Below are 17,816 nucleotides of genomic sequence, written 5' to 3' on the forward strand. Positions count from 1 at the left end.
AAAATTATACATATAATAGACTTAATATAAATAACAATTTAAAGAAATCGATTTGTTAATCGGTTATTTTGTTAAGAGGAGGAAGAAGTGGGAAAAGGTGATGTGCTAAAATTATCTAAAATATTCTATTTATTAAATAATACCGATGGTATTTAGAAAATAAATATAAATATAAGCCATTTCTAATACTTCTCGGTGGATATAAAACTAAATAGATAATAAATAAATAAATACAAAAGACATTCTTGGGATTAATTTTATTTATCTCATTTAAATGTAATTTACATATACGACAATTATACAAGAATAATTTTTACTAAATTTTAACTTGTTAGGAATATAATCATGAATTTTTAATGTTAAATTCTCATTTACTTTTAAAAGGTCGACCTAAAGATGCCTTTGATTCCGAAAGAATGGCCAGGTGGACGTGTCCATATCTAATGTCAGAAGGTCGTCGTTTTGTTGTGTTTTTTTTTTTTTTCTTCTTTTTTTTTCTTTAATTCAAAATATACGTTAGCCAAAAGGAAAACAAACAAAAAAACACTATAATTGTTGTTATTATTATTATTATAAGTTGAATTTTTAGAAAATAAATAGGTATACAAGAATTAAACGACAAATAATGTATTTACATTATACATTCAATATACAGCGATATGTTACATAATACAAGTAAATATTGTTCCCAGCAACAACAAAGATTTCTCTTCAATTTGTAACCACATATAACAAAGCAGATGTTAATAAAGATTACAACAAATGTCTTCATCGAGATTTATAACGCTCGAACTTTCCGATGAAAGATATTTTTATATCCACAACAAGCCTCTCTCTCTCTCTCTCTCTCTCTCTTTATATATATTTTCTTAATTTGTACATATTTAACAAATGTGCAAAATATCAACGATCTTTACTATCAAATTTAACTGGTCGATATGTTCAAAACCGATGAAACTTTGTCTTTCCCTGAGTGTCCGAGTTATCGCCTCAAGCCGACAATAAATATCTTTGTCAGATGAATGTGCAGCTATTTTCTAAAAAACGACTAGAATGGTCTCTTTTTTTTTTCTGGATTAGAATGTGCAGAAAGCTTTTTTTTTATATATATTCTTATTTTGGGGGGACTTTTTTTGGGTAGTCGCAGTTTTGAACGCCGCGAAAGGTGCGCGGGAAACGACACTTGAACGACAAAACCATTGACGACAACCACATTGACACATTGACACATCGATGGAGGTCGTTCTTTTTCCTCCTCCAAAGCAAGTCGAATAATCCCTGCATTCAATGTTGGCGTCATGTCGAAAATCTAAGATGATCATCGTTCTTTAAACGATTCGTTTAGTTTACACTTATTCGCTTTCGTCTACTTGGGTGCCGTTTGTACTACATTTTCGCATTTCTGCATCTGAGAAGAAGTAAAATCATCACTACAAAATAATATATATATATATATAAAGACATTATTTCGTTCTAATTTATTCAAATTCGGATAATAATAAATTTATCCCAGAGGCTAGAAACTAATTAATCTTTCATTACCGAGGCAAAAGTAATCATTTTGTTTCGTCGGGGAGGGGGGGGATGATTTCTTGAAATTTGTCGATCCTTTCCTGTATTACTTCAAAAAATTACCATATAATTAACGTAGAAATTATAAAAATTAAATCCGTCGAAGATTATTGATTACAATTATCAACATTAAGTAGAAAATAATAAATTAAGAAAGGTTAAATCATTACAAATACTGTAAAAAATAAAAAATAAAAAAAACGATACATTTCTAATTGATTTTATAAATTACCTGAATGGTATAGGAAGGTTATAATACTTTATACTTTATTTTTACTTACAAATACATTATGTAGACATATATAAATTATTAAGAAAAACTTTGTCTTCGGTAAAATATGATGAAATTTCTACTATATTATATTAGTAGAAAATTCAATATCCCTGTAGAAATTTCTCTTTTTTTTTTTTCTTTTATCGCATTACGTTCGACTTACTTAATATATTAAGTTATCAGTTATAAGATTTACAGCAAGAAAAAATGACCCCCCTATAACACTGTTGATTTTTTCGTTTTATATGAATTCCATGTTGTACGAGTCACTTAGATTTTACAAATACGTGAGCCATTCACAGCCCGGCACACGTATTTGTAAAATCTAAGTGACTCGTACAACAAGGAATTCATATAAAACGGAAAAATCAACAGTGTTATAGGGGGGGGTCGACTGGTACAGCTTTATACTATTTATTGCATTAAATAAAGAATATAAAAAAGAATTAAAGCCGTAATCTATAATTATTTTAATTTATATTTACTTCTTAGACGAATGACAATTTTAAAATTATAATTCGTATATTTATTTATATAAAACAATCCGAAAGATAATCATAAAAGTAATCACAGTTTGTCTGTTGTAGAATTACATACGTGTCATTTACGTTCTATTCAAAAACCATCATCACTAACATGAAAAATAATATAATGAAAAAAAAAAAATAATACAATAGTATATTTGCCATTGGAAATAGCTGTGGTAGCATAAAAAAGTCATGAATTAAGCAGTCATTATGTAGATGTTATCTATGTTATAGTTCCTGTTACAACAATGTATTCGTTATAAATCCTGTTTGTGTTGTAACTTTAATAAAATACTCGAAAATCTATTAAGTGAAAATGATATTTCCGGTTGATAAAATTTTAAAAAAAAAAAAAGACTGGATTTTTAAATATTTCACTTAAATCTAATATAAAATAGGTTTTTTTTTTAATGTTAGAGAACGTAAGAAGAGCAAAATGTCGTTAAATAAAACGTTAGAAGTTAGTTATCAATACGCACTTCCTACCTTTATCCGCTCTTTCTTGCCAATTAATTCGATTCTGTTCCAGACAACTTAACCACGGTCTTTTACCAATTAACTGTTCCCTCCTTCCAGCAATCGGCGAAGATCTAGGAGTTGGAATAATAGGTTCCGACAAAGAAACTGAATCTGCACTTTTACTCGGCGATTGCATAGCTGTTCTGTGTCTCGACGATTTAACGTCAGCTAAAAAATGATACAAGTTATTCCAATTTATTACATTTTTTTGGCGGAAGTTTCGTCTTTTTTTTTTTTTTTTTTTTTCTTTTGTAACGCGAGTACAGCTAGGTTATTACTAGAAAAGTTGCCTTTTTATCGAGTAGGTAATATCCTACGGGAGATATCCAAGGTCGAAACGACAACATTCAACTCTGATCTACTACTAAGTCTCGGTTGCTTTGACCTTGTGTCGATCGTTAGAACGTTGCCCGGCTTCTAGCCTCATTCATCCCCCATTCATTGACACGCTTTGGTGTCATTGGGGTCAAACGCCGAACAATTTAGATGCCTTTATTCCATTAATAACACTTCTCCGAGAAAGACTAATACGTATTAAATGGCTATTTCGTAACAAGAATTTCAATCCAGTGTTTTTAAATATTATAATGTTTGTCGAAGGTTTAATCTGGTTTAAAAACAATTTATACGAGTGCAATCTTTCGGGGAAGCGATTGCATTTCAACAGAAGGATCCGGGTTCGAGCGAGTGTAGCCGATCTGATCTTGCAGGATCGATCGAAAAGATAGTTAAATGTAATTAAAAAGAGAAAGAATCATTTAATTAAATTCTTAAATGGTTTTTGAAGAAGCTTGATTGGTTAACATCGGCTTTTTACAATTCGTTTATAATTTAATGGACATAAAAGTGGCAATTATCTAATTGATATAACTTATGATTAATTCATAATTTATAAGCTAAAGCGTTAACACTTAATTTATGACGTACGACTTCCTTACACATTTAAATATTCATTATTATTTCGTTAGCTTCTAAGAATGCATTTTATATGTAGTTCAATTTTCTTAAATGATAATTATATGTTAACAAATTACACAGAGTTGTTGTAATAAATAAATAAAGAAGAAAAGGAATAGAATATTTACAATCTCATCACCTGATTCCAAATGAATTTTCCTGATTCTAGAGATCTTCGGTAGTTATAAAACTATCCAGACATATAAAGAAAAACAAGAAATAAGTCATCACGACAAGGATTGGATGTAGAACTTCTGGGTCGATAAGAAGTGACTTTGTTTCTTTGTCCGACTAAACCATTAACTACAGTTACTACATCATTCCTGACAATGTGGTCATCCTAATTAATAACGATGACATTAGGTGCTAACTTTTATGCTGGTTTCCCAAAGCAGTAGATAATCAAATAATAATAATATGATTAATTACATTTGTTTAATATTTTCATAAGAAAATAATTTGTTTAAAATTGTTCCTATTAGAATAATGAAATTCTACTTTATGTTATTTAAAAGAATATACAAATGAGAATTTCCAAAAGCATTAAAGTTTGTATTTTTAATTTAAAAACAATGGCGAAGGATTTTTCAACTATTGTGTGAAATCTGTTTTCAATTCTTTTCATTGTAAAGTTTACATTTGTCTGGACTAGTAGCAATGTCAACACATTGAAACCAATCTGTCGAAATATTCCTTTTAGTTTAATATGATAAATATTTACAGAACGATTGTAATAAATATCTAATTGTGTTTTTGTTTTTCTTTACATACATTCTTAATAAACTTTAAATAAGTTATGGCCAAGTCATTTCCTTTTAGTTCTTGTTTTGGACTTGTTGACGGCATGTCATACAAATAAGAACATAACGACTAATAATAAATAAGAATATAAATACTGACGAGAGAGAATTTCACATACAAATTATCTAACGTACACTTGATTTCGATGTTTGTCGGGTCGTCATTTCAAGTTTCCAGTTGCATAGAAGCGTAAACTAATAAGTAAATGCAATAGAGGTGATATGATTTCTTCTTGTATTATATGACGGCAAGAGGTGTTTGATTTCGTCACATACGTGTACAACGTAACAATAGTTCTTTTAGATGAGTATATCAATCACCATCCCGTTTTCTTCTTTTCTGCCTCGTACCATTGTGTAATATTAAGTTAATTAAGCTGTTATTCACGAAGTAAGTTCAGACTAAACTTTTATATAATTATTTTAATACCTAGTGTACTTGCTATCATAGAAAGTGTTGATACTCTGATCCATAATCTCATCCCTGGAGAATACAGAACCATGTACCATGTAAATTTGACTGTTTTTGACCTTTTTCTGCTTATTCATATTGCTTAATCGCTTACTCCACAAACATTATTATACACTCTTAACGATTATAGTAATATATAAATAAAATATTCTCAAATATTTACATAATACTAATAATAAATTATCTTAAAAAAAATTTTCATCTTAACGATAAAAGGACATATTTTGAGAAGCAGAAGGATGCAGATGGAAATGAAATTATCAACATAGAACAATGTGACTAATCTATTCAATATAAAACAAAAATAATTTTTAAATCGTCCTTCTGATTTCTTAAGCAAATATTTATATTTTCGTGTAAACATTTATAAAAGACGGTCCTTCAACCGCCAGAAGAATTCGATGCCATTTGCAAGGCGCTCGATCTCTCTCTCTCTGTGTGTGTATTTATGGGATTAGTTGCATATGGCCTCTTTTAAATCGAAATTTATCTTTTTGAAGTATGAAATCTGCTAAAAAGCTCGGTTGTAGATAAATTCTCAAATGGTTTTCACAATAATAAACAATCTACGATAATGGTCGATACATCAAGAGATCAGAAATGTGGTCTTTTAACATTAGATAAAAGCCAAAAACGTATCATATATCGAACCAATTTCTTCAGATAAATGATATTAAATACGTGATATATTAAAAGATTATACAGAATATCTGAATTCCTTTCAAATAAAATAATTTTAATATATTACAAGATGTAATATAACTTACTCGTACATCTCTTTTTTTTCTCTTATTAAATTAAAATACGCTTCAGATTTTTTTAAAATCAATATTAAAAATAACATTACCTTCTTCCGTTTCTTGTAGAGTAGGAGGACGATGAAGATAATTCTGAATCTTTTCTAACATACCTCCGCACACTTCCATACTGGGAGCCACAATAAAATCTATGAAACCTAAAATTAAATGGTAATAATTAAAAATATTACGTTAAAGATAAATAGAAAAGCTAGAAAAACAATGTAATACGAATCGAACCTATTTGAGATTCAGCCACAAGAGTTGTATTTCGATCGCAAAGAGGGGAATAAGGTAATCCTAGTGATTTCTCTTTATCTCCCTTGAAAAATAAATTATTCAGTGAATGATTAGGCAAACCGGAACAAGTAGTAATTTAAATAAATGATTCATTTCTACCTGTTGAAAGAATTCTTCCATTAGTAGTTGCGTCCACCTGAAATGAAGATCCCATTCCTTACTGGGATGACTGATGTCACTACAGTGAAGGACTAAAGACAAGGCCTTAGCTTTGTCGATGCTTTAAACGAAATAGAAAAGATAATTCAACACCTAATAATTCAATTAGTATTAATTGATTAATTGCAATTTCATTTGTTACTTACTTAAATTCCGAATGGGTTAATAAAGACTTCATCGATTTAATTTGTTGGAAATGAGACGACATGTCCGTTCCTAATACCATTTCGATGACTAAAGCACGAAATTCCCTGTCAATGAAATTAAATCCGATTTAATTCCATCCGTCTACTAACTAATTATCTATTGGGTAGTTACTAGTCTTTTTTCCACCAATGAAAATAAAAATATTCTCCTCGCAAACCGCCTAGAAGTGGTTTTAAAACCGTTTTTCTTTCTTTTTTCTTTTTAATAGCTTATCTTCTACTTTTCAGCAACTGTTTCCATAGAAGATAAAATAGCACCGAGCTTAGCAACCGTTGTTAGGATGGCATCCACTTCGAGAAAGAAGAACTCATCTACACGGTCGCGATGAAAATAGAAACGTAAATGAACGGCTTATTTATAAATAGTAATTCTCCAATTTTTCCACCGAGTTACTGTTCTCTCGAGCGAGTTAATTATTCTCTCGAGATAATAGTGATAATATACTACATCAGATGGCGCCACTATTTAGTACAGGGTGGACCAAAAATCACTTTACCATAGAAAAAAACAACCTCGCCTTTGTGAAGAGCAAAACGAGAGTCATTTAAAACATGTTATCTTTCATGTTTAGGTTATAAAAATTTCCAAGATGTATACATTATAATGTTAAAAAGAAATTTATAAAATAATTAAAAGTAAAAAAGTTATTTCATTTTTAAATGATACAGTTACTTTTCGCCCACATTCAATCAATCGAAAAAAACTAAAGCTTCTCTAATATAAATTCTTCGCGCTTAATATGAATTTAAGCAAATATATTAATAAATTATCTGGTTTTAGAAATATTTTAAAATTTTTTCTTCTTGTTTTTTTACTCTATTTANTTGTACGACAAGAATTTTTTAAAATTTTTTCTTCTTGTTTTTTTACTCTATTTAAGTTCGTATATTTTTCTGTTTCGTAAATTGTTTGTAGCCACAAACACAACATCCATCTTGAAAACACAAAAATTAACTAGGTTATTCCAGTCCAGGATAATAAAATGTATACTATTGAACACCGAACTAAACAACTTAATCAATAATCTCATTATATAAAGATTCGAGCTTAACTTTTACGTACAATACATACGTATTAATAATAAATTTCTATTTGTTACTGGATTAAAAAGAGTTGTTTAAAAATAACTAAAATAAAACCGGTATTATATTTTTATTATTTATTTTTTCAGTTTAAAGAGAAGTAAGAAGATAAATACTTAATAACACCAAGAATTTCTAAACTTTATTTTTCTTGTCTAATAATAAAACTCTGTTTGGTTAGAATTTCTTAAAATTAGTTAAGACAACCGCCGGATTAACTTGTTTCTCTTCTGTTCTTTCTAACAAACTACAGCTGTCTACATTATTTAACAAAGGAATTTCCTTTAAAATCATTATGTTATACAAATTTAATCCAAGCAAGCGATCAATCTTTGTATAAAATGTTCTTCTTTCTAATCTATTAAGTCTATTGGCATTAAAATCTATTGAAATCAAATAGAAGTTTGAATCTCTTCTTTAATATATATATATATATAATTTTAGTATTTACACCGTTAACGTTATTAAAAGTAGTGATTTGTAATAGGTTAATCAGTAAAATTTTCTATAATTTAACAAAAGTAACAAAGCTTTCGTTTAACAATTAAATGTGACCAACTGTGTAGTGAATTGTTTATACAACTCGTAATGAGATTTTTAAGTACGAAAACAGCGGTTCCTCTTCATCTAATGATGAAAACACACGCTGTTTTCGAACGTTTAATACACTTTAATTTTTCTTGTAAATCGTAATCAATCAATTTTTAATTAATATCTAAACTTACTCCTTAAATCTTTCATAAAACAAGAGAAACAACACATTCTCGTCTTGTCCAAATAGTAGAAGAGTAGGTGTGTCACTGACGTCAGTGAGACGTATCTGTAGCGAATTGTATCGAATTACAATGACGATAGAAGTCGAGAACATAAAAATGTCCCATACTTATTTATACAGATAACTGCTGATGATAGATCGATTTTTCTATTGTATTATATATCGATATGTTTCCGATGACAGGCAAAAAACATCGTACTTTCAATTAACGAACTCGCCCACAACTCGATAATTATTAATCTATAATTCTATATCGACAGTGAGTAATTTAATATAAACGAACAGCTACATCCCACACTAAATTAAAAAATTGGATCAAATCTTTTTTTTATTATTATTATTATTTATTTTGTTACAAGGTTAGAAGAGATAAAGGAAGAAAGATTTTATAAACAGCCTCAGAAAGGGGGGGAGAAGCGGTACTATTTAATAATTACTAATAAGATTCCTATATATTTTGCACGTAAACAAATTATATAACTTTTAAGAGATCGGATATTAGTCTTTTTTCTTTTTGTATAATAGTTAATAATCTATTAAAGGAAACATTTTTTTGTGTTTGTGTGTCTCTCTCTTCATAAAAATCATGTTTTTGTCTTTCTAACAATGCAACCTTTTGTGTAGAAGAATTCGAAAAGAGTCAATGGGAAAGAACAAATGGTCCTTTCTTATAAGAATAAACTAAATAAGAAAAATCATTACTTCTTTACATGGTTATTTTAAAGAAAAAAAAAATTTCGATTTATTATATTGTTAAATCGAATAATACAGTTTAAGTACTGGATATTTTTTAAATAACTTAACAATAAACATTTGATCAAGATCTGTATAAATAACGATATTTTGTCAATTTAATATAAATGTTAATGAAATATATTTTAATACAAAAAGTAATTAATTAAACAAGTAAACGGATCCACTTGACATTTTATATTTTTGTATTACTAGATATTGTATATACCGTGTATATAGAATATAGAGTTAAAAAGAAGAGAATAAATTTCTCTAGGATAATTAAAGCACTAAATTTTCAGGTGAATATAATCCATAATATGTTTATTTAATATCATTTACGTGAAATGTCCTATATAAAAATAAACAATCGTAATTATTTAAACGGCAATGTGTCTATTGGTATGTAAGCTTTAACACGTAGCCTTTACTTAATTTAATTACTACTATAGCGAATAAACGTTAACCAATATATTTTCTCTCTATTTCTAACTTATATAATACACAGTTACTATATATATAGGTTATATAACGAATAATTATTAATTAAATTAATCTTTTAAGTCCGAAGAAGAGGAGAAAAGTAAATGCGAGCCAATCAATATTCATTTTCTACTGATCTTATCATCAAAGCTGTACCTAATCCGGATGAGGATGATGCGGACATAGGTTAATATTTTACGTACCTGTATTCCTCTCTACTCAGATTGACCAGAATATTATAGTCTTCCTCTTTTAATAATTTAAAAGCTGCGCTGGTGTGATAATTCTCTAAAACCGCTCGATCGTTGTAAAGCAGAGCGGTATCTGATCTAGAAAAAAAAATAAATTTCTTAATTAAGACGAAAGTAAAAGTTATTTAAAACGTCAAAGTATCGTTTCCACTTACCCGGACATGACGTGGAAATTATTAGTTGTACCGGTATGTTCGAAGTCGTGTATAATTGCAGCTATTAGAGTGGCAAATACCTCTAAATCGTTCAGCCAATTCTGAAATATAATTGCAGACGAAAAATTCAATTCACTTTAATAATGCTTTTTAATCATCCATGCGATCCAATTCGATCACTGAAGATTATCTTCTTATCGTTTTATAACAATTACCAGGCATTATTCTTTCTACAAATGCTATTTTTACTTACATAAATCTCTACTGAATTTAATTTATATATATATATATATATATTATTATTATTTAGTATCAGAATTCCTATAATAATTTTAAATATACGGTATTAATTATATTATACAGATGTAAAATAACATTTTGTTCTAGTCCATGCATGCTGATATACTGTTAATTACTGTATATCCTTATATACAATATGTAATATTGGAAATATCCTTTATTTGTAATTCAAACAATAGTATAATATATATCCATCGATTCTATAATTTTACTCATTATAATGTTAGTTTAACAGTATTATAGATAGTTATATAAATAAATAAACACGCGCATAACATTATATTTAGGGTACATTTAAGAACATATAATATAACAATTACAAAAGGGTAAAGGTCAACTATAAAGAACGGTTATTGTTAGTTGTATGGTCATCTATCCTTTTTAATAATTATCGAGTATAGAAAATGAAATTTATAATGGTTAATTATTACAGGTTGACAGTTATTCTGTAACACAATATTTAATAGGAATCAACGTTACCCGGGACAGACACTAATGACAAAAAACAGCTGGAAACAATTCTCTTTACTTACGGCCAATCCCGCTTGACACAACATATAATGGACGGTTTGAGTCACATCCGCTGCATGGATATTGTTATGATATGGATTTTTATGTCGTCCGTATCCAGTTTCTATTTGTATCAAAAAGTTCTCGAGTATATTCGATGGTATCTAATAAGAAAAGATTTTATAATATACTGTATACTAGATAATTGTAAAGCGTTTCTTACCTTAAATTTATGAATTAATCCATATCTGTTCAATAAATCGTGGCTGATGTAACGTAACGCTTGACCGTTAGCTACATCGTTAACGGTGAACACATCGAAAGACCAATCATCTGCCGCCTGTATAGAAATTAATTTTTTTTTTTTTCTCACTATATAAATAAACCTATATATCAAGATGTAGATATACTCTAGGGTACGAAGACGACATTCGAAATCTAAGAATAGGGACGATTTATTTACTTTAAAGGCAAAAATATTTTAACTGTACGGAGATTTAATACAACTGGAATACAATTTAAGAGGTGAAGAAGAAATATACCTCCGAATGAATTACAAACAGCTGCACAAGCCAATAAACTTTGAGGAAAAAAAAAATCCACTACTCACCTTTAACAAAACAGCCACTTGAGATGGGATTTGCAAAAACGTAGAACTGGATATTCTGCGGTAAATTCTGTAAAATACGAACGAAATTAGAGGTATTAATTGATGAGGAAGTAACGGGAACGTAGTTTCCTCACCTGTCGACCATTATTCCTGCCCTGATGGCGTTGGCCACCGAACGAAATCGCGGTTTTTCGTCCGCTCTTCTTCTCTGTGTGGCCGTCTGTCGAGTAAATGTCGATGCTAACCATTCCCTGACTTCGTTCGGAACCGCATCCGGTTGAACTTCCGAAAGTTCGTCGTCTTCGTCCAAAAGACGCCTATTATCGACGAGAAAATCATTGAAATATACGAAATAATCATCAAGGCGCGAAAATTTTCTAAAACAGAGAATGCAGGATCGATCGGTCTTTTGTTTGGTTGACTGAGGAAGGAAGAGATTTGTGAGGTTTTTCTGGTCAAATCGGTTGGAAACGCAGACGGAATAAGGAATTGGGAATAGGTTACAAGGAACAAACATGCTATCGGTCGTTTTTGTCTGCGGAAATAACCAGGGACAAGTGATGCATTGATACATGCACGACAGACAACCAACGACATGCAACAATGTGTCCATCTATTTTTTTAGTCAGATTTTTTTTTTATAAATGGGCTTATTTAGACAACAAATTTACAACATTGATTTGATTCTCTCTCTTTTTTTATTTTTTGTGTGTCGTTCGGAAAAACGATCAGAGGTAAATTTGGACACGCGCCACACACAACAAATGACCTGGTCCATTGAGCGACGACTGAGCTAGCGGGTTCGATCTTGGGTTGATCTTGTGATGGAGTAACTTTGACCAATCGACGACGATTTTCTTCCAACCTGTTGTTGGCCGGACTGGCTTTCAACGCTGGTTTCTTCCTATTCAATAATAAACACTCCGTCCATAACAGGCATAAAGTTAGTCATTTTAGTTCATAACTGGTTATTATCAAATCGGATGTTAGTTTAGTATAACATGTTAATCTGTTTTTAAAGCATTTCGGGATAAATTTTTATTTTAAAATTGTGAATAAGTTTTTTGTTTTTTTTTCTACTTGTTATATGGTGATCTGTCTTCGGTATCTTTTATATTTCAATTTATATATATATTTTTTCGTATTCTCAAGGATTAACTCGTTAGTCCCTTCCTTTATATAATAATAGGAATATAACGATAAAACTAATCACCTAACATCGACGTTTGGCACAATGCGGTTTCGTTCTTTCCAAATTTTTAACGATCGTTCGATAGCACGAAATGTTGCCAAATCTTTCTTCGTCCTTGACGTATTGTCACGGAAAGTAACGTAAAAAAAAGGAGGGATAAATTCGACATTCTAGCGGCTTTAAGCACAATCCCTAAAGTATGAACCGTACACTCACTCGTTTTTAATTAAATAGTGCCAAACGTATTATACTAATAGGAAAATTTTCTTTAGTAACGGTAGGAAGTTGACCCGATCCGTTATTTGCAAATGAACGGTGGCATTTGTCGTAAAGAGAAAAGAATATGAAGAGCTAAAGCGAAGAGGGTCAAAACGCGAGTCAAAATGAATCAGCCGATTCGTCGTCGGAGAGATGGAGGCTGGAGGTAAAAACCGTGCATTGACAGACGGAAGATTAGAAACGTGCCAGCTGTTATCGTCCGATCCTATTTAACAAAGGTGCCATTACTTACCGCTCCATGTTGTCAGAGAAAGACTGCCGATCCAACCATANTTTTATTTATTTATTTTAAATTGTTTTCTAGTTAATGAGAAGTTAATTCTGTTTTAGATGAGTTTAGAAATTCGCTTAAAGCTGCGAGAAGGTTTTAGAAGTGGCTTCTAATTAAGAAACCAATTCGTTGAACGATAAGATGTCAACCGGGGAGAAAGTAAAGAGGAGGAGGAGGAAGAATCTTTACCTGGCAGCTGCTTTATCACAAGCTTCCAATGTGCCCACGGGTGGTAGAACTTCAACTTTCTCTTCCATGCTTTCGCAGTCCTGTGCTAAAGTACGATGCAATTGACCGGGTCGAGGATTGGTTCTTCTTACCACTATGGTACCCTGCGCTATGGGTGCGAGATAAATTCCTAATTATTCTTTTCGCTTAGCTAAATCCACGATAAAATAATAGGAAGTAGTAGTAGTAGTAGTAGTAGTAGTAGTATTTTCTCGTTTAATCAATAAATTTCGTCACTTTTTTCGATATATAATATATACTATGTGTGTGTATGTGTGTGTTTTCCTATTTCATCATGGCATTAAGTCTTCCGTCCCAAGAGGTATTCTTGATAAAGAACCGATAAACGTTACCTAATTTCTGTCCTGTTTCGCTCTCAGATGTCTCCTCCGCATTTGATGTTTGGTTGTCTGGTGGATTAGCAACTGTATAAGAGAAATAATAAAAGAAATTATCGAAAAATATATATATGAGTGAATTATTTCTCTTTTAAACAATGTATTTTATATATTTATTTACGCGTTTTCGTCCAAGAAAATTCGCTCTAAATCGATTTCGACTTCGGAAAATATGATTTAAAAATACTCTGGAAGAAGACAAAAGAAAAAAGGAATTAACTATAAAACCAAAAAGGAACACCTGGAATTTAAAACTATTTTCTCTTAACGTTTCGATAAGACTCGAATGTATCTAAATACTCAGCAATAAGACCAAAAAAAAAAGGTCGAATTTTGTAACCATTCCAAAAGTCATCTTTTATCTTTCGATAACGTAATTTAAAGTACTGTAAAATTCGAATGTCTCTAGTAAAACCTTTATTATTTCTTATAGAAACAGTAGATAGACTGAGACAGAATAGATCTGTTTACAACATTTTTTTCTTTTTTGATATTTTATTAAATTTCCTAGCTGTATTCTCATCCTTGTTAGTTTCTTATAGGCCTATATATATATGTTAAACTGTATTCTATAGTCCCATAAAAGCATAGAAAGAATCGATGTAAGTAACATCGATTTAATACATTTTATACTGTAGTTGTTCATTCGATATGTATTGAAGTTTTTAAAGATTATTCAACTAACTACTAAGATTACTATAAAGTATATAGGAATAGATGCAGCAGAGAAACTTTATCTGACAAACTTTCTAAGCAAAGTGAGACTTATTATGTTACAAAAATAATATTTTTAAGAATCTTATTTCGTATCGTCTCCATTTATTATTATTATTTTTTATTTCTGTCCTATAAATATATATATATATAACGTTTTTTCTATTCGAATTACAAATAAATAGTAGAATAATAAAGGGAATTTATCTTCGTTATCTCCATGAACTTTTAGAAATTTAAACGAATTACAAATTGTGTATAAAGAAATAAAATTATAAAATATTCACATGAAAGAATCGATCGGTTTATACAAAATAAACATTGGAAAATGTTTTCAAAACCGTTTGGCCTATTTTCTATACCAAATCAGCTTTTCGTCTAGAAGAATTTTAAATGTCAAAAGTCTTTAGGAACCACAAAAATCCTTTCAGTTATTGTATTAGCTTTATTATAGACAATAGCTACGGTCGTAATGATAATTCGGTTGATATAAATGATACTGTCGTCCTTGATAACATCTCTTTAATCATCTACATCAACACATTAAATAAATAAATAATTATCTATAGAAATACTGTATATATTTAAACATATTTATAAAATAAATTATTTTTGTAATTCATATAACATTAAACGTATAAGCTTATATATAATCAATCGAATCTTCCTTTATTTCCTCAGTTATATATAACTGAGGAAATAAATTAAAGATAAATATTTTGCCACCGAAAACCGTAATATTATGAGAGAATTTCCTCTTTTTTTTTTATTTATTTATTTTAAATTGTTTTCTAGTTAATGAGAAGTTAATTCTGTTTTAGATGAGTTTAGAAATTCGCTTAAAGCTGCGAGAAGGTTTTAGAAGTGGCTTCTAATTAAGAAACCAATTCGTTGAACGATAAGATGTCAACCGGGGAGAAAGTAAAGAGGAGGAGGAGGAAGAATCTTTACCTGGCAGCTGCTTTATCACAAGCTTCCAATGTGCCCACGGGTGGTAGAACTTCAACTTTCTCTTCCATGCTTTCGCAGTCCTGTGCTAAAGTACGATGCAATTGACCGGGTCGAGGATTGGTTCTTCTTACCACTATGGTACCCTGCGCTATGGGTGCGAGATAAATTCCTAATTATTCTTTTCGCTTAGCTAAATCCACGNCCATCTTTTCCATCTTACTTAAAAGCGTATCTTCATCCTTTTGTTTTCTATCATAGAATTTAAATTTTTTACATTAGAATTTAACATATTCTAATTAAAGTAAAGGTTGTTTATTTTTCTACTTTCCTACTAAAATCTTTGTAAAAGATTTCTCGATCTTCTCTGGAATTTAAAAATGATCGAGATCAATGCCATAACAATCTGACAAGCACAATAACAGAACCTTCTCTATGAGTTAATTAAACAAACCATTATGGTTTCTAACTACAAAAGCTTGTGTATTATCATCTTTAATATATATATAAACATATATATATATATAAAATAATACATCACACTAAATTTATTTATGTTTTTTTTTTCTTAGTTAAAGGAGGGAAAAAAAATACATATTTTCTGTAGAAATTCTTATAAACCGGTAGACGAATTTTATTAAATTTTAAAGGATATGTATGAACGGTTTTTTTTATCCGTATTCTGCATTTTATTAAAGAAAGAAAGGAGTAGAAGCTTTATCTTGTTTCTCGTATAAGATACAACATATATTAAACTGACGTAAATATTAAGAAAACGGTTAGGACGTAGCGTAATTTAGATGAAAAGCTCTCAAATTTCGATTTATCTTCTCGGAAAAATCATAAAATTTTAAACGAGAAAAAAGGAAAAATGACTTTTTTTTAAATGTATAAAAATTTAACTTATAGAGAGATAAAGCTTTTAACTTTGTTAAAGATAATATCATATAACACGATTCTTTTAGATATGATAATTGATAAAATCTATTATTTTATTTTATCTTCGATAGATTTACAACAAAATAATAAATACAGGAGGACATTAAGATAATTAAATAGGTTATTATCCTACTTAAAAAGGACTTTTTATTTTTTTTCTTATGGAAATTTGATACGGAAAGTCTTCATTAATTAATACAATTTTTCATTTTAATGGTCTTGTTGCTAAATAAAGATATTTTAGTCATTTTCTAACGTATCTTTAATGTAGATTTTTGCTAGATTTAAGAAGAGATTGTCGAATATTCCAGATTAATCTTTTCTTCGAAATAAAGTGTTAATCAGCGTAAAAAAAAAAATAGGCAATCTACTAGCGCAGAAAAACATTTGAACCGTTACTTAAGCGTGTTTCTTTTTTAGTCAATTTTCCACGGCTTAAAAGTATTTCGTGTGTAGCTTATTAATCTCATTACCGTTGACAAAAATGCGTAAAATGCCTATTAAAAATAAAGGAAAGACTTTATCGAATCAATCAATTATCGAATGTGAACTGTAATATAAATCAATAAACTCTCTCGGGTTCTTTAAAAAGCTGTACAGGAGGTGGTGCATGCCATTCGTCTATTGTCAATGGTTGAATTTCGTTTAGTGCAGGAATATAATTTGATGCCTGCGAAGTTTTTTGATAAGAAAAGGAAGAAATATCCGACTTTAGATATGACTGAGACTTCAGACTGCCAAACGACGATAGAAATAAAACAGCTTTGAATGTTCCATCTCGCAGGACATCTACTCCATTGACCGAACAGAAGCACGCTCGACAATAAGTGAATATTTCCCAATAGATTTTTTTTTCTTTTTTTTTCCTTTTTCTACTAGCGATAAACCGAGCGGAAAGCTTCGAAACACACACACACACACAAAGTTCTTATTCAAACAGACAATAAACTGTATGCAAATGTAAAGAGAACTTCCAACTTTTCTACTTAACAATAGAATTACAAGAAACGGTGTTGTTCGTCGTTCCGTATCCTCAACCCCCATCCAAAATAAATAGCTCGTTAAACATTATCGAATTAAACTCTTAAAAACTATTAAATTTATATAACGTTATTAATGGAGAAAGGAAAAGATATAAAAGAAAAATTAAAATACCAAAGATATATTTGGGAGAAACGTCACGAAAAGTTTTTCCGATTACAGATTTTTTTTTTATCCTGTTTAATTTATAAGAAAATTTTGCCTTCATTAAAAGAAATGGATTTTAGAGGAGGACAGAAATTTAAATCAATCCGTCCCATGTGACACAATACGGGATAGGTGAATTTGATATATATGCAAATTGAGAATAAAGAAAATGTTTTC

At 29.8% G+C, this 17,816-nt stretch overlaps 2 protein-coding genes across 3 annotated transcripts in view; both read right to left on the reverse strand.

Moving 5' to 3' along the window:
* Positions 1-1,094: 1,094 nt before the first annotated feature.
* Positions 1,095-12,505, reverse strand: LOC111625270 (calcium/calmodulin-dependent 3',5'-cyclic nucleotide phosphodiesterase 1-like). Its single transcript, XM_023368372.1, has 12 exons — positions 11,617-12,505; positions 11,483-11,549; positions 11,096-11,212; positions 10,896-11,036; positions 10,063-10,163; positions 9,860-9,985; positions 6,524-6,628; positions 6,318-6,438; positions 6,159-6,240; positions 5,969-6,076; positions 2,860-3,060; positions 1,095-1,408 (listed from the first exon to the last, which is right to left on the reverse strand). Exons 1-12 carry the CDS (start codon positions 12,093-12,095, stop codon positions 1,353-1,355), a joined length of 1,704 nt encoding a protein of 567 aa, XP_023224140.1. The 5' UTR covers positions 12,096-12,505; the 3' UTR covers positions 1,095-1,352.
* Positions 12,506-13,226: 721 nt separating this feature from the next.
* The window catches only part of LOC111625272, a 31,870-nt gene continuing 27,280 nt past the window's right edge, over positions 13,227-17,816 (reverse strand). Inside the window, exons 3-4 of one of the 2 annotated variants that reach the window (XM_023368374.1) lie at positions 13,806-13,877; positions 13,227-13,561 (exon numbers count right to left, since the gene is read on the reverse strand). In XM_023368374.1, coding sequence (XP_023224142.1) covers positions 13,410-13,561; positions 13,806-13,877 — 224 coding nt within the window. In that variant the 3' untranslated portion in view covers positions 13,227-13,409. Of the gene's footprint in view, positions 13,878-17,816 lie in introns of both variants that reach the window. The other variant, XR_002756701.1, reaches the window with a different exon arrangement.

This window comes from Centruroides sculpturatus, unplaced genomic scaffold (genome assembly GCF_000671375.1).
Source record: "Centruroides sculpturatus isolate CEXI.00-Female unplaced genomic scaffold, Cexi_2.0 scaffold221, whole genome shotgun sequence".
NCBI classification, from domain to species: Eukaryota; Metazoa; Arthropoda; class Arachnida; order Scorpiones; family Buthidae; genus Centruroides; species Centruroides sculpturatus.

What these genes read in the sequence shown, in the direction of transcription:
- LOC111625270 (XM_023368372.1), bottom strand. Translation starts at nt 12,095, where the DNA reads ATGGACACATTGTTGCATGTCGTTGGTTGTCTGTCGTGCATGTATCAA. An exon ending in GATTAATTCATAAATTTAAG is followed by an intron (nt 11,037 to 11,095) that starts GTAAGAAACGCT and finishes TTTTCTTATTAG; the next exon opens with ATACCATCGAATATACTCGA. An exon ending in GCAAGAAAGAGCGGATAAAG is followed by an intron (nt 1,409 to 2,859) that starts GTAGGAAGTGCG and finishes ACTTCTTCTCAG; the next exon opens with ATGCAGAAATGCGAAAATGT.